Source organism: Brienomyrus brachyistius, chromosome 1, assembly GCF_023856365.1.
Source record: "Brienomyrus brachyistius isolate T26 chromosome 1, BBRACH_0.4, whole genome shotgun sequence".
In the NCBI taxonomy this organism is placed as follows: Eukaryota; Metazoa; Chordata; class Actinopteri; order Osteoglossiformes; family Mormyridae; genus Brienomyrus; species Brienomyrus brachyistius.
In genome coordinates, this window is record NC_064533.1 from 6340000 (window position 1) to 6357890 (window position 17891).

Below are 17891 nucleotides of genomic sequence, written 5' to 3' on the forward strand. Positions count from 1 at the left end.
GCGCGCTGCCGTAGTAACCGCTCAGACTAGATTATTCTGCAGGGGGGGTGACCGATGCCTACAAACTCAAAGTCATCATCAGGCCAGAAGCTAATACAGGGATGTCCTGGAAACTGCTTCCATAGCCTTGACTGGTCGTTTTTTTATCCCCCCAGGTTTGGCGGCAGCAGGGTGACGTCACATACCAGGGCGTCAAGGTAGACGTTGGTCCACTGGACCTGCTTGGCTTGCTTGTCGGCCAGCACCATGGGCCTCCCCAGCACGTCCAGGTACTCCTGCCATGGTAACGGTGCGTTTTCAATTCCGTGTGTATTTATAAATATGCACACTTTGCACACTGGAACAGTAGCTGTGGGCACGAGCTCACCTGAGTGTTAATCCTAATAGCTCCTATGGAGGGGATTTCATAATAGTAGCCTGGGAATAAAGGGAGAAGAGGATCAGCTCATCTGGGGAGGGGGGGGGGGGGGCATGCACAGCATTAAATACACTAAATAACCTGGAAAAGGGCCACTGCAACTTCATCACTAATGACTACATTTCCATGCCTCAAATGGGGGACCAAACATCGAATATTTACAGGTAACCAGCATTATGCTTAAATATTTAAAAAATGTCATCCCTGGGCCAACTGTGGTAATTATCCGGTATTTGCTTTCCGCTTGCTAATTGCTCAGTGTGAGCAGTGACCATAGGATGGCACTAAACACTGTGGCCGGCAGCATTAAGAAACAGATGGACCAAACCATCCAGAAAATCGCCCAGGAGCTTCCCCGGTGACTCCGAAATATCAATTTTCCTTTCCTCACAAAAACAGTGCTCAGAAACAGCTTGGTAAAAATGTACATTACTAAAACCTGAAAATGGCTTTTTGGCTCATGGTGGACATGCCTGGGGGCGCTTTGGATGTCTAGTATGAGCGTGGGGGGTCACCCACCTTTGTTGGCGCAGGCCATCCACTGGATCGGTCCTTTGTCGTAATTGTGCTGACCGACGGAGAAGGTAAATACTCGCACCTAGAAAACCGGCAGCAGGTCACAACCGTTCTGCTCCATAGCTGATGTGCTAAAAAATGTACTCTCCTACTCATCTTTTTATAAAATGTGACCTTTTACAAGCAATGGCATTAAGGTGAGTGAATATCTAGCGGAAAGAGGTGCGATCTGGCCCTGAAATTAATGTCGAGAGAGAGCCGTGACTGATCTACACCTGAACCAGCGCTACCCCGGGTTTGTCACGCTGCCAGCCTTTGACGGCGTACCTCCTTGGCAGATGTTCCAGGCCCTCAACACCGAACCGGCACCGGGGGTGACAACCCAGATTCGAAGGGGACGGTGACACATCTGTCCGTGGGACCGGAGGGCCCAGGTTAAAAACTGGGGGAGTCCAGATGTTATGGCACTAATGGGCCCATACTGCAAGGACGGGGGGAGATGGGGCGAGACGACCGGGCGTGCCCATATGTAGGGCCCAGTTAATTGGCTGGGGTGCGGCTGGGATTCCGGGGGTGAGACCGGCTGCTGGAGGCGCTAACGAGGGGGCGTGGCCAACGCTTCAAACAGCACGTCTGTGTGCCCGCACATCAAACACGGGCCACACTGGCTCCCAGGTACCGCACGCCAGAGCAGAAGGGGATTATGGGTAATGCTTCAGAGACATGTGGATCAGAACCAGGTGCGACATCAGGTGTTGAAAGGAAAAAGGTATGAAGATGCGCTCACAGACAGACGCGTACTGAATATTAAAACGGGACAGGTGAAAAGTGCACGCAGACTGCAGAACTCTTAGAAACCCAAAACTTAAAACTGAACACGAATGAGTTTAAAAGCGCCGATAGAAGTGCATCATTTACCGTGAGTTACAAACCCGGGTGCATCACGTCTGTTAAGGACTCATACAGCACCCCTAATCATTTTTACGAAAATATAAACCTGCTGTTGACATGACCGCACCTCTGCTGGCACTGGACAGGACACGGGCAACACTCTGCTCACCTTCTTGTCGAAATTGTACTCCTCAAAAATCTCTTGAGCTCTATCCTCCCCTGCATCGGTGAACAGCATTATAATCTTGTTGCAGTTTGCACGACTTACGTTCATCTGAGGGGGACACGTGAAAAGACATCTTTAATCATTGTAAAAATTTGCATAAAAATTTTGCTCACTCCATTGAAGTGAAAAAAAAAGGAATTTTTATTTTAAATAACTGATGTAATGGTAATTATAGCTGAGCAAGCGGTGCAGCTTTCTTTACGACCAGCAGATGGCGATATTTAACAAGCATGCCATACTGTCAATTGCACTACAAATGCAGCATTTCCACGCATTAACCTCAGAGTCCAGAACCGTGCTAATGAGTCATTTTGAGTTCATAATACAGGTATGACAAATGAATGGCAGCTTTCCTTTTGCCTGTGTGGTAGGTTTCTGCCAGGTCGATGCAAAGAAAAATCACAGAAGGATTTGTGGTGAGAACAGAAAGGACGGGTTGCTGAGAGAAGACTGTAAGCAGGGTGTAGAGTTGCCAGAGGTAGAAAATTCAGGTCCAGAAAGTAAAAATCCAGACCAAGATTTTGTTGCAACCAACCAGTAGAGTCCTCTGTGACTGTAACTCTTAATACTCAACTGGTTGGTTGCAACAAAATCTTGGTCTGGATTTTTACTTTCTGGAACTGAAATGTCCACCTCTGACAACTGCTTCATTAAGCAAACACGCAGGTCATGTCAAACTTACATTGTTAAGCTGCTCAAAGGCAAACTTCAAGCCCCTTTTGTAGTTGGTAATGCCTTTGGCTGAAATGGCCTGCACAGCGTCTTTGAAAACCTTTTTGTTGCGGCTGTTCGCCTGCACCAGGTGCTCAAAGCAAGCCGAATTCTTGACCCCCGTGTTGAACTGGAAGAGAAGAGGTGATGGAGGCCCATTACTAGTAGGAGCCTGGTGAAAACACACGGAACATGCAGGATGGAAGGTGGCTGTGAGCTTAATGGATGCGAGTGGCAAAGAATAAATAGGACTGAATGTGAAGGTGCAGGGCAGTTCTGCTATAAAGAGGCATCCCATTCACTATCAAAATAAAAGTACCCAGCCCAGACTTACTTAGCTGGATGAGACCCAGATTCGTGACTGTAAACCAAGAGAGATTTAAAAAAAGACACAGATGGTCTCCAAACTTCTTCAGACCAAATCTGTAAATTGTGCACAGTCATTACAAAAGACGTAATAAACAATGGAAAAAGAGAATCTATTTTGTTAGCCAGTAGCAACAAACAACAAACACAAAAATATACACAAAGCTCACATAAATATTGAGTCACCTGTATTGATTGTATGTGCAGAGCAATGCAGGTTCACTGATTTGACTCACTGATTTAATTTGCTTAATGGATGGATGGACTAACTAGACCACACATGTCGGTATGTTCATTTTAGTAATCAACTGGTTAGCTTGAAACTAGAGCAATCCTTGAGATTCCTGTTGCACTATGAATTTACCAAGTAAAGCTGGATTTCTTTTGAGGCTGAGGCTAAACTTCCTTCTGTGTCTGATCTCAAATAGAGGCTCTACTGATGTTTATAACCAAACCCACTTATGAAACAGCCATACATCTCATTCTTTCATATTTTCAGTCCGTGGTGTGTCAGTGGGGGTCTCTTTTTGCGGCCTATCAGTTACGGCGTCTGTGCTGCATTCTGCGCGTAACAGGATCCATAACACTCCACCCACCGACCGACGGACAGATGGACACAAGGGTATCAAGGCTTTGATCTGCCCCCATGTCCCGATCTGGGAGCTACTGCAGGACAGCACAGTTGAAGAACCTAGAAGACCATGGAAGCACCATTTTGAAACAGAAACTCCTCCCACTACAGAGGTCCTCGGTGGAAGAGGGGAGAAGCTGAGAAGGTCTGTAATGTCAGACCATCTAGAGAAAGAGAGAAGCAGTCTCAGGTCACCCAGTCTGACAGGCGTCTGCTAGCAGTCTGAAGGGCTGGACTAGCGGGCCTCCATTCTGAGCACAAGCATGGATTTGGCGCAGAGTGTGACATTGCAAAAAGGCACGAGGAATGCCAGCACGACCGAGCGGTTTCAAAAATGGACAGATGGGTATAGAAACACATTGGAATGAAAGGGAAACCCCCCAATCTCATGTGAGCTGGACACAACCCAGGAAAGTGGAAGGGAATCCTCCCTAAACGATTAATGCTTCACCCGATGCCGTGCATAAAAATGGGTGCGAATATCAATGCAGAATTCAGACCAGAAGCAGATCAACTTGCCCTCACTCCTTTCACCCCAATTAAGGACCAATCAACAGCATCAGGGCATCAGAACATGCTCCAAGCACAGTGGCAGGAAAGGTGAGGAGATCACGAGGACTGATTTCTTTTCCAGAACATGCTGGGGATTTTATGTTATTGTATTTATGATATTGTAATTGACCAACTATTAAAAATGAGCCGATATTTACTGCCGATAATTCCCTTTAAAATGCTGAACCATATTGCACTGCACACCTGAGTACTCAGCAGTTACGCAAATGTCTGCCTTGTGGAATTATTTTGTTAGTGAAAACGACGTTAGAAATGCATTTTTCAAACATTGCACTACTAAAATTTCAATTTCAATTACTAATTCAACGCAATAAATTTGATTACTCACCTTAAGGCAAGATAGTAAAGAATTTGAGGAGTTTCTGAAAAACAAATCCATTCCAATAAAGGAGGCTACAGTACGGCCAGTTAACGTTAGCCTGTCAGTAACGTTAGCCTGTCAGTAATGTTAGCCTGTCAGTAACGTTAGCCTGTCAGTAACGCCAACATTTGACAGCAAAAGAAAATTCAATGGAGGCAGTGCGAAATCAAAAGGTTCTACTCTAATATTAAGGAGTTTATCACACGTGACGATCAGCCTTCTCTGTTATAAGTGTTATATAAGATGTACAGTTATTTGCGCCTGTAGCCTCCAGGATAGGCTCTGGACCCCTGGTGACCCTGGATTACAGGAAATGGATGGATGGATGGATGGATGGATGGATGGATGGTACACAGCCATGATATATACTGCTCTATGACTGTTGTTGTATGCCAGAGTTGGTGTTTTCCTACCAAAAAATAAATATTGCTTCATATCTTTGGAATGTAATTTATTTATTTTAAAATTTATTTGGGTGGAGTGGCCCTTAAAACTAACTTTCATCGAACCTCCCAAACAGTTATTTGGTATTGGTGTCAGTTATCGAAATAATCGGCTATCGGTACTGGCGGGAAATTTCCTTATTCTGTGCATCACAACTTCATTTATTAGACTCCCTCAGGGCTTAGCTTCCTGCTGCTACTCAGAGGTGGAAAAACAGGAGGAACGACACGAAACTGCGGTTTGGGAGAATGATTTCGGGATGCGACACAGAGACCTGGGGCCGCGGTGTTTGTATGTGGCGAAACAGATCCATTCGGAATACAAACTCCGGCTAAAACAAATGTACACATCATAGGCCACAAACATGGACGCAAAAGCACTTGCTCACCCAACGTCAGCAAACTACCAGAAATAAAATCAACTCCCTACACAAGGAAAAAAAGACTTTCTATTTTCTTTGGTACTAATTGCTCTCTTTGCTTCCTGTCTCAACGGCCTTTTCCACCCAGATCCAAATTCGTGTCACCATTCCAGATAAGGCACAGTAGTGTCGCCGCTAATCGCTGACTGTCTTCCTGGGGGGCGGGGGCACGGTGGGTTGTTTCTCGAGCCTGATGTGGCCATCGGTGGGATTAACTCTTGTGATCCTATTACAGCTGCCAGGTTCCCATGATCAGTGACACAGAGCCAGATCGGGTTTTTATGTGTTGGGGGGGGGGGGTTGCTAATCTCATTAGCGCCTCTCTCCCATACAGCTCATTCAGACAGAACCAGGCCAAAGGGGGTGACTTAGCGAGCGACACGCCTTGCTGAAGCACATCCCCTCACCGCCGTCTGGCAGCTCTTTGCGCCGCTTCAGTCATTCATTGCGGCGCTGTTCCAAACACAGCTCTGAATTTACAGTGGAAAACGGATGTTTCTTTTCGCCGAGTTCTCAAACTTTAACCCGCAGAGCTGGACAGGCATTAAGAATCCCAAACCTTTTCGACAACTTAGACATTTGTTCAACAGACTCCTTTATCCAAAATTATCCAGACTGTCCCTGGAGCAACTGGGTTTAATGGCCTTGCGCAAAAGGCCAAAAAAGGCATCACTTTGTCCGGATTTGAACCAGCGACTCTTAATGCCTCACACCATCCCCTGACATAAGCTACACCGCTTGTCCATAGGCAAACAGGAACCGGGCTGTACCCGTCCTGTATCGTGAAGCGACACTATCGTCCATGCTGTGTATATCATGATTTACTGTGTACTAATTTAGTCTAGCAAGCCTGCGAGAATCGCTCTCTTATGTTAGCGCCAACCGCTAGCAGAATTAGCATTTGCTTGTGCAGATTTGCAGTACGAATCCATTCCATTCAGCTGTTCAATGGCAGCTTTTTTAATTACGAGGTTGGAAATTTGCAAGTCCCTAGTTATTGGGAATGTATCATTGCATCACAATGTGCGGTATTACTAATAATGAATAATATATATCATATGCCCTTTATTCTGTCAGTTAATTCATGCAGGAGTGGCACCACTCACTGGTGCCTCACACCTCTGGGACCTGGGTTTGAGTCTCTGCCTTGGTTCCATGTGTGTGGAGTCTGCCTGGTCATTCTGGGGTTTTCTATGGATATTCTGGTTCCCCCCCCAGTTCAAAAACACGCTGATGTTAGAAGAAGACGCTCTGGTCCATGTCCCTGCATAGGACAAGAGGTTACAGATGATAGATAGATCATCCATGCAGATCACTAGTATCTCTGTGCACTTTGACTGGATGGTTGGTGACGCACCCAGCTGAGTTTAGTCATGCTTTTAGCCATGTCAGCATGGGTACAGCTCACATAATTCATAATGGAAAACCATCTCGTTGCGGTTCGGCATCTTGGTGGCAGCGGACAAGTTCCATTAGACGTAAGAGTCAGACAGCTTGTTTGTATCGATTAGTTCCACCTTAACCCTTGTTGTCAATGAAGTGGATAAATTGGTCACCTCTGTTTTGATTTCCCTCAATATCTCCAAATTAGTCATCTCCGGTCCCCAGACTCATAATCTCCACCTCGTGTGAAAGATCCCCCCCCCCCCCAATTCTGTTCAGCAAGTTACTTCCCCTTGTCCATGAGTTCAGCTACTTGTTTTGATATTTCCATTCTCGGCCTGGCCCACAAGGCCCCTGCGTGACCCTGACAAAGTATTTTATAATAACTGTGGCTGCACGCTTCAGACAATATCCAGACAAAACAAAGCCGAACACATCGGCAACAATGATCTGCTGCATACTTAAAACAAGGCTGCCACCTCGTTTGATCTGTTTCACAGCGCAACCCTGGAGCGTGCAGAATGTTTTTGATGCAGCAGAGCCACGTACAGAGCACAAATAAACATATTGTGGTGAGTGTGTGAGTCGTTTTAATACAGGGGATTACAGCTCTTTGAAAATGGAAGTTCTTCTCTTTATTAACAGCCACTATTGGTTTAATACTAGCAGCGGCACAGACCGGGAAGCCAACGATTTTCAGGACACTCACAGTTACATGCCAACGAAACACACGCATTCCACGAACATAACCATCACATGGTGGCGACATTTACTATTTACAACCTAAATAAATTAATACACATATCCCCATTTGTGACGCAAAACATACCAGAAAATGCAGTGTCCTGCTGACCAACCCTGCGGCTTGATATTTGCATCAGCCAATCATGTACAGGGGGTGGGGTCAGGGTAAATGAAAACATTCGCCTCAGGGGGGCTTCACAGGTGGTGTGCGGAAGATTTTTGTTTGCTAAAACAACGTGGATTCCCTCGAATACGTTTGAAGTACACGGACACCTTACATAACCACGTTCCTCTTTGGCAACTCCCCAAGTGATGGATCTGCTCCCCTCCCCACAATGCCTTTGTGCGCTTCTGCGTATAACCATGAGGAACGCAAACAAATGGATTCCTGATCTAATCAATTCTTGGAAATCTGAAGTAGCCTCATTGTGGGCATTTTCCGAGAAATTCCCTCATGACACGGAAAACAATGATGCTTGGAAAAGCAGGAGCAAACGGAAACGTGGTGAATGAATTCAATCATCACGACAATCAGCATGCCGTTGGGAAGCCTTCGGAAGACAGATCTTTCTGAAAGAATGCTGTGCTGTGCATAAGCCTTCCAGGGGTTGACTTTGACTATTGATGACAACAGGCCCATTTTTTCTAACTGCAATTCTGTTATGGACCTGCCAGATTTAATACGGCTTCATGAAATACAAATATGGCCAAATAAATTGTGCAAATAATCACCACCGTTACTGTGTCCTTCAGCAAAGTGTTTATTTGCCTACAAAATCCATCAGGATTACAGTCTCCGTACCAGGGCTTTCCGGAATGTGCCGCTTTGCTCCACCTGGAGATAACAGTGCCGTTCACTAAACACTGCCCGCCTCGTCTGCCAGAATAGAAAAGCTACGAAGGCAGGGGGATGAGAAGAGAGAGCGTGAGAAAGTCCTGAATGTGTAAACAAGGTCTTATCTTGAATATCCTAACCAACAAAGAGAGGATTTCCCCCCACCAGCACCTGCATCCCCAAGCCTCCTTCCGGTGTTACGGGAGGCTGAGTCGCAGCATGGTAAAGCCCTATTCACAGCAGACTGCGCTCAGTCAAACAGGAGCCAGTCACAGCACAGGACGTCTGGCAAGCAGAGGTGGGCTTCAGCCTCTGCACTGCTGCGTATTTGCAAAATAATTCAAAATTTTACCTATTTACTACCGTTTCTGTTTATATAAATATATATATATATCTAAATCAAAGTACAAGTCGAGAGCAGGGTCAGTCAGTCCCTAGAGCTATTGGGATCGAAGAATGACATCACTCCACTGAGCATGGGATTTGAACCAGCAACCATGTGGTTATGGATACAGCACCCTAACCCACTTTGTCACAAACCTCAGGACCTACTAAAGCAGGTTTTTTCACCATAGTAACCAGAAGCTCCGCCTCCTCCTATAATACTCTCTGTACGGCCGTCCATCACCATCGCCTGGGTATGTATGTTTTATTGCGGCACATACAGAAATATGCAAGGACGGGGGGGGGCACGTGTCAGTACTGACAACTGATGTGTTCGATAAGGTGCATGCTGTTCCACGCATCAGTATCCCTTGATGCAACGGGGCACCGAAAGGAGATGTACCAAACAGCAGTGCGATTTTGCGATGTGTATTAATGAGCAGGGCCTTATGGGTAATTCTGGTGATGAATGATTCAGAGTGGGCTTCCGACAACAGGGAGAGGGGCCCCTAAATCACAGGGCAAGAACATCAGCGGCACCATCTGTGGAGAGAAGCACTTCACAGAGGCAGCCGGCAAGCCCACCGGATCAGACAAGCAAACAAGCAAACCGCGTTCAGGAAAAAGCCAAAGAGTCACATATAAAGGGATAAGTCCCTGCCAGGTCAAAGCAGAGCGGCGAGTCTGCCAGAAAAATGAATTTAAATAAAATGTTCAAATAAAAAACAAGAAGACTTCCTATATGAGTTAAATGTTGTGAAGCTTCTTTCAGTCAGGAGGGCAGAGGCCCACATGCCACAGGAAGGGAAAGTGAGGATTTCATCTGGGCATGAGAGATGCCTGGACACCAGCATAGGAGATGTGCTGAGATGTCAGCTTACAGGACAAAGAGACAGAGAAATGTTTCATGTTTAATGATTTATGTTATTTAAAAAACATGTGGACTGTCCACATCCTCCCTCAACTTACAGCTATAATTTAATATTCCTAATTTATGGTATAGCAACAATACCAAGTACCTATCAACAGCTGGAGTTTAAGGAGTGGGTTCAGATTGGATTAGGCCAAGTTATTGAGTTTTTTTTTTTTTTCTAGGGAAAACGATGAAGGTGAATGTCTGAAAGTACAGCCGTACGAATTCCCTGTGGTAGCAAGGATGCATCTTCCCTGTAACACCTGTCCTGTAATACAAGTTTCAATTTCGAGTCCTAATAAATTGAAAAAGCCACGTCGAAAATTAACGGCTGACAGAAAATGGTTGGTATCAATTGGGATTCGACTTTCCGTTTAATGGAAGCAACTGAAAGCAAGCCGAAGGTCTCTCGGAGAAATCTCCAGCCATAGAGTATGATGGATGGTGATTTCCTTGGTCCCACCTAACTGCCCCCCCACTTGTCTAGTCCACAAACATGGCCTACTGGAGGAATTTCAATTCAGCTCACAAACCGGGCCGCTGGTGATTTCATTAAACTCCCGTGTTGGAGTGGAGAAGTAAAGTTGGATCCATATTTCATTATTTCTTCACTGTCTCCTCTGACTGCAGAAATGAGACCTCCAGCATTCAGACTCACGGTCTCTGAGTTTAAGCCCTGACCACCGAAAGTGCTTCCTGCTCTTCTGAGAGGATGAGTGAGATGCTCAATGTTTGCTATCTGTTTCTGCCTCATCCAGAATTTGTACGGCCATTTCTGTCTTGAGATAAATGGCACACTGCTGTGAATTGACTAGAAAATATCAAAAAGTAAAATATAATGAGGATGAGAGATCTGGCATCGTGCATGCAAATAATTAGCTGAAAACACCGTTTTGTGTAGATCCAATCATCACGCCTGACCGTGAGATCACGGTTGCTGCCTTTTTGTTTTTTTTAAATATATTTTACTCGAAATGTTGTTCAAAGCTCATGTTCATTACTGTCACAAGGCTGACATCTTTTCAGCTGCTGAATATGGCTGAATGAAATCCATCTGGCATATTCTCAGCTATATTTGCAGACCAAGGTTTTACTGTGTGGGAACATCGCTGAAGATGAAATGACCTTTTGTTGGCAATACGTGCTCAGCTCTCGCAGTATGTACAAACCTTGAACACCGAAAAAGACATTCGGACTTCAGAACCATTAACCCTGAAATTACCACAAAGGGTGCCGGTCATTTGAGAAGAACCTTTCTAACTAAACAAGAACGACATGTAGAGGTAATGCCTCTAGAAATTCATACGCAATACTGACAAAACAAATTACGAGCGTAGATATGTCATGAAAGAGGATTAACTGTAGGATGAGTGGTGATGCTTCTGAAGAATCGCTTGGTTACGCCGCCCTCCCGGATACTCACATAGAGCACGTTGACATAATCGTCATCCGACAGGGTCTCCAGCATCTCGTTGACTGAGGTCCGGATCAGTTTCAGGGTCAGACCAGAGACACTTCCGCTCCTGTGAAGGATGTTGAGGAAAACCATGGGACACATTGCGATCTGTGTCATACTGGCTGAGAGCTATTCAAATTACCGATGGGGGGGGAATATTGGGTAAGCGGGAGATCTGGAGCCACACCCCTGGGATGAACTGGGCTGATTTGTTTTGGGATGAACGCCTTTATAAAAAAAATAAAATTAAAATTAAAGACAGAGTCCTTGGTAGGTGATGGGGGGCACAATGACTCATTTGGAGCAGGGCCTGCGAATGCCCCCCCACCACGACCCCGACCCTGCCCCCCCTACACATACACGCCTCGAACAAGCAAAGGACTGCCGTCACTTGCTAAGTCTGCCTTTTAGTGTTCAGACTCTGTCAGCGCCCATTACAGCAGGAAATTCTTAAAATCCAGCGCTGATCACCACGAGGAAATGAGAACAGCGAAGCACTTTCACTTTCACACATCCAGGCCCAGCACGGCCCCCCAAAGCTCACGATGCCTGACCGCAGATTCGCCCATTAGCCAGCGACCAACCGCAAACCATCGACGGAAGGTGGTGTCACGCCTGAGGCAAGGGGGTCTTGAAATTTTCACACATTCGGAGAACAGTCCTCCCCTTTCAGAAGATCGGCCAAGACAATACATTCAGTCATATTCACCATTTCCAGACAAATACAATGTCCCTAGCCGCTAAGCTAATTAGCTAATCACAAACATGAGATGGTTATTCTTGTGTGTAGTGTGTATATGTCTACATGCACGTATTCTGAGACAATGCAGGGTTATATGATGTTATGTGAGAAGGGCGGTTTCTTCTCACAAGCCCTGCATTTGAGTTTAACAGCCCATCCCCACAGTCTACCATTGCTCCGAAAGACATCACCTTAAACGTAACAAATTTTTCGTTTTCATCGCACCAAAGTTGATTATCCCGGAGTCTGAAGGCTGTCCTCTGCACCACAGACGGCAAATGAGAGGCCAGCCATACGCAGCTCCTCACCGTTTAACGGAGGGTCTGACATCCAGCAGAGAAGCTATTTCTGCAGGCTGCGTTTATTTATTTTCTGTAGAAGTTCTTGCCGATGTTCTGCTGATTTTTAAATTCATTTTAAGCAACACATGCCCCTTTTTAGGAGGCAGCAAAACTCACCCGCCTGTCCATTCACCCAGAAACCTTCTCCTCCACACCTCCAGGGGGAACAGCGGTAGAGAGAAAATCTCTGCCCCCCTCCTGAACACTTCCTGAACACAGCGAACCGACTCTGCAGCCCAGTTGGGGCCCAAGGCTGACGTTCCTAACAGGCCGGCAATGGCAATGACCTGATATAATCACATTTTTAATTATTTTTAGGTATTCTTCATAAAATTATGATTTTCATGCGTTTTGTGTTTGCCCTGCTGATCTTGAGCAAACTGTCCTTCCCATTAGCAGCGGTCTTAGTCCCAGCTCACTAAATCACTGGATACAAAAGGGGTCTTTTAAATATCTTTAGCACTTAGCACTTAAATTTAAATAACATTATTCTGTTAAATTATGTTGAAATACGGAGGGTATTTAATTTACGCCTGAGCTTTGTTCTGGGAAATGTGGGTATTTCAAATTTTAAATGAAATTCTTCACCTCAGTGAAACAAAATACAAATTTTTAAAGCATAACAATGCAATTCACGTGATCACTGGAAAATATACTTGAGGCGTTATTTTGAAATCACATTAAACGAGAACCCACTGTCCGTTTGGTGCGAAAATTGGTTGTATTCCCTTGCGTTTTTTTGGCAGGAAACAGAGCCACTCACGCGTCCACAAGAATCACCATGTCCTTTGGAGATGCAGCCCCCTGGATGTACCTGCAAACAGGACATTTCATTATTAATGGACTCCATGGGTGGGATGCCAGTCCGTACCGGAAATGCACCCCCACACACTACTGGCAATTCAGAGACACGATCTGGCCTCACTACTCGTCTTCAGACCATGTTAGAAAAGCCATGCGATACAGCAAAAGCCGTACCCCGTCCGGTGTATTGTAAGTAAATCAGCTCCTTATTCTTAAGAACAACCCCACTGAATGCATTTTCCAGCAAGATCTGACATCTTCTGATGGTACAGAAATACCCACCACAATTCAGCAAAGCGTTTGCAAGCACGACCCACTCGCACCGCGGTCTTACCACGGTCGTCGTCGCACGTCGTACAGGTCGATCTTCTTCCTCGAGTCTGTCCACGGAGAGGCTGCGATTGAAGCATACGTGCTGTTACGCTTCCGCGGTAACGATGATCGGGGCTCATTATGGTCAAAAAGGAGAATCGCAGTGCGTTACTATTTATGAAACAGGGATAACAAGGATGTTCTGACAGGTTTAACCAGGATCATTTTAACTGAACAAAGCAGCTTCCATAATTTTATTAGGGAATTTTATTAACGTGACCCTCATTCAGGGGTGTAATTGTGTATAACCGATAAGGAATCTCGCCCTGATAAGTTACAGCTTATGGCCTGTTGGATAATTAGCCCTGGTTCTTAGCGGGTTTGCCGAGTCACCAGGGGAAAGGCAATTGGTTCCTGCCCTCCCGACAGGCCGCGAGACCCGCGAGACCTGTCCTCTGGCTGTCAGGTGACATACAGAGTGGTAGGGGGGTGACATCACCCCCTCCCCTCCCCTCCCCTCCGGCTTCCGGAAAGGTCAACCGTTATCGCTGTTGCTACATAATCAATAGCCATGTTGGCACAGCGGTCAGCGGTACGCCAGCCCTGTGTGAAGCAGTGTTCCTCACTAGGGTGGGTGGGTGGGGGGGGGTTCCTATCAGATCCCCTAATGTTCTGTCACAGAAGCACGCTGTCGCCATGACTTGAAAGCGCCTGTGCATTTCGCCAGAGCCAGTCAGGTAGCTAACTGTAACGAAGTGACGTGACGCCCCCCTGTGGCGGGAGGGAGGGGTACTTCTGTTTCATTTTTATATAAATATGCATCCAAAGCAATGGAGCAACAGAAAAAGCAGGGGTCAGCCGGTCCCTGGAGTGACTGGGGTTAAGGGCCCAACAGTGAAACCACGGGATTTAAGCCGGCGACCTTTCAATTACAACGACAACCCACTGAGCCGAACTCCGCTCCCTTCCTGTTTCCATGCTTCAGGTGAAAACGTGATAATATTTATAATTCCAAACTAAATCCCAAAACACTTCTCTACAAAGATGCCCTCTCTTCCGTTTTTCTGACATTTTATAGCACGAGGCCCCCACTCTCCTTCCTGACTGATTGCTCTGTGGCCAATTAGAATCATTCAAACTGGGGCGTTTGTCACAATGTATAATAAGCACAAATGGAAAAAGGTCACGTTTTATTACCGAGACACATTTGCGACGACATCAGCAAGAAAAAAAAAAAAAAAGAAAATGCGGGAAAAATCAGGCTTCAGACTAACCTTTCACCGCCTATTTAAAGGGAATTTTCATTGGCCACCCGCCATGGTTACCGCACCCACTACAGAAATGCATACAACGTACTACAAAATAGACGATTGGGCTAAAGCCTGGCCACACCCATTATGCAAATCGCAGCTGTATTATTCATGAGCCTCTCACCTGGGTAATAGCGGGTGAGGCCAGTGGCACTGCCGAAGGCCTGCCACTGTAAGGTGGGGTCTTCCTCCCAGTTCTTCTTAAACACATCCTCCAGGGCTTCTGTCCAGTTCAGTTCATTCAGCATGATCGTGGCTGGCAAGGCGAATGAAGAAGAGAAACGCTTCTTATGAATTCGATCCACACAGAGAACAGCCCGACACGCTTACTGTACCTTTTCCGTGTATCACATAACAGCGTTTCCCAGTCCGGACCTCGGGGACCCACGAAGGTCCACGTTTTTGCTCCCTCCCAAAAACCTGAATTGTCTGTAGGTCCGTCATATAGAATAGCGATCCTTTATTATTCCATGGGTAAGAGCAAGCCTGAGGGTCACAGTGCAGGGCCGGCCAGCACGCAGCTGGGGGTTATGGACCTTCCGCAAGGGCCCAACTGCGCCATCAGTCAGGGGATTCAAACTACTCAAGGGGATGGCAACCTCCCTATCATGGACACCGGTTCCTAACCCACCGAGCCACAAACTGAACCAATAATCGATATTAATAAGCTGCACACTCCGAGAAGCTGTAAGTGAAACGGGTAAGCTTTGCTTTACTCCTGTGGAAACACATTAGCTTTTCAGGTCATCAAAAACTCCTTGGCGTTGAAGAGCGACAATGGCGTCCGCACCCTGGGTAGTCGGCTCCCTCTGGCCTGATCTACTTCCCGGATCCCCCAGGAAGATTCCAGAACACACGCATAATTAACACCCCCAGAGCTGGATAAATTAAAGACAATATCATCTTCCAGGCAGAGTATTGATGTGTGTCACACTCAATTTGCCAGCTGGATTGGTAAAGGAATCCCGTATGTGTGTTAATAAATGTCCTGCTCTTACAGCACCCCCTATTGTGCATACATGCATTAATGCAAAAATATCTTAATTGTGCATTTAATCTTTTAAAAATAGAAAAAAAATGACAAAACCTTTTATAAAAAGTCCTGCCTGCAACATAACCCATAGGTTCTGTTATTCTAACTATCCGCCCTCCGCCCCCGTCTGCCCCCCACCCCCCACTCAGCTGTCTTCTACGCACAAAGTCCCCATAAGACTGTCTGCTGCAGACAGATCCATCGTTATCACACATCTGACACTTATGAGCGGGAGAAATGGTCTCCAGCTCATTGGCAGCAACATCAATCTGCTCTGATGATGTCTCTGAGATCCCAGCCTTCATTCCCCTTCGCAGGTCAGCGTCGGACACAGCGGACCATACCAAACCCTGTTTAGAGGGGGTTTCAGGAATCCACGAAACAAAAAAACATCCTTCCTCTGAAATGCACGGAAAGAATCAGGCACAGTGTTTTAAACTAGCTACAAGGATCAATCACGGCACGTCGCGTTTATGATGCAGCTGTTTGGATTCCACCTGTTATGTTGCACATGTGTGATACAGCCTAGAAACTTTCCTACTGGTGGAGATTAGACCAAAAACCAGTCAACCAATCCTTGCCCATCAACAAGGAGCACAGGCACACAGACCGGCAGCTCTAACACGCCACGCGCGCATTCTTCATAGCACCTCGAGCGCGCGCGAGCCGGCTCGAGGCGTCGGTTTTATACACCCACGTGACGCCGATGGAATCGTTGGCCGAGTGTCTGACCGGCTTTGACCTGCCTTGGCAACATTCTGGAACTTTGTTGTGAGCCACCAGTGGCCTGAAATCGAGGAGCCCAGATGGTCGCCTGGCAGGAGTCCCCATCCAGCTATTGGGACACGGGCATTGTGACGTTGCCGCGGAATCCTGCCCGGTCACCGTGGTTACACACTCTCGGGGGCCAGTGGCCGCCATGTGTTTCTGGGCTTAGCGTTAGCATCAATCCATCACTCCAACCCGTAAGCAGCACTGTCTGACCTTCTTCGTTTAACTGTGTGCCGACCATTAAAGGACATCCATCCATCCACCTTCCATAACCCTTCATTCACTACTGTGTAAACGGGAACTTTGGGTCCATACCAGATGGGGGTGCCGTGTATGGCATCGGCCACCTATCTATCACACTGACGGCAACGGGATTTATTTGACAGACTCAACGTTCAGGCTGGAGAGCTGCAGACGGCTGCATTCGTTACGGCGCAGACACACTTTTCGGGGCGAGATCAGATTACAGTGTTAGCATTACACACATCTGATGGCTATGACTGCATACGCAACATTGACACAGATCAAGGCCCAGATCAGTAATAAGCAATTTAAGCTACTCTTAATATTTTTCAGGTCTGTACGTCTATCTGTATTTCTTCAGCCCTTTGATCTTGAGTAAAATCTCCTCCTATGCCGAGCCGTCTTAGGAAATCCACTCCGTAAGTTACTCGCTGTAGAAAAGGGTTTCTGAATGAAGATTGTATCTTTCAGTTCAAAAACAGAGAGCTGTTAGCCGTTAGCGAAGGACAGGTGACAGAACTGCTCAGCTTCTTTTGATACTCTTAAAAATTACAAACCATTCAAATGATCACACATCACAAAGTCATTAGTGTTATGTTTTCTTAGTCCACGAATCCCAAGGCTGATACATCCGCAAGATGTTTTCAGATGTTTTAGCAACTATGGGAAATGGATTGTAGCATTGGCTCAATAACCACTCGTTAACACAGTTAAGACTTGCTTTTATGAGTTTAATTTCTGAATAATTTATAGGGCTGAACAAACAGAGGAGACAGATTAGCATAATTATAGATCCCTGACTGAGTGCCAAAGTACTGCGTGTCACCACTGAAATATTGGTAACGGGTTCGACTCGAAGGGAACAGGTTCAGAATAATTCTTGACTTCCAGGAAGAGTGACAACTTCTTTTTTCTGCTGAACAGCAAATTACAAGTGTGCCCTAAATTGTATACTTGTCTGCTATGTAGTAGGCAAAATACAGCATGCAATGTGAGTACTACATTCCATGAAATTCTGAAGTGTGCAATCGATGGATGCCACTGTATGCTATCCCACAAGGG

At 46.2% G+C, this 17891-nt stretch overlaps 1 protein-coding gene across 1 annotated transcript in view; it reads right to left on the reverse strand.

Moving 5' to 3' along the window:
- The window catches only part of LOC125742531 (voltage-dependent calcium channel subunit alpha-2/delta-1), a 107743-nt gene that overhangs the window by 30138 nt on the left and 59714 nt on the right, over positions 1 to 17891 (reverse strand). Inside the window, exons 7-15 of the mRNA XM_049014633.1 lie at positions 14907 to 15038; positions 13495 to 13555; positions 13120 to 13170; positions 11241 to 11340; positions 2734 to 2892; positions 1995 to 2099; positions 938 to 1016; positions 368 to 417; positions 186 to 275 (exon numbers count right to left, since the gene is read on the reverse strand). Coding sequence (XP_048870590.1) covers positions 186 to 275; positions 368 to 417; positions 938 to 1016; positions 1995 to 2099; positions 2734 to 2892; positions 11241 to 11340; positions 13120 to 13170; positions 13495 to 13555; positions 14907 to 15038 — 827 coding nt within the window. The remainder of the gene's footprint in view (positions 1 to 185; positions 276 to 367; positions 418 to 937; positions 1017 to 1994; positions 2100 to 2733; positions 2893 to 11240; positions 11341 to 13119; positions 13171 to 13494; positions 13556 to 14906; positions 15039 to 17891) is intronic.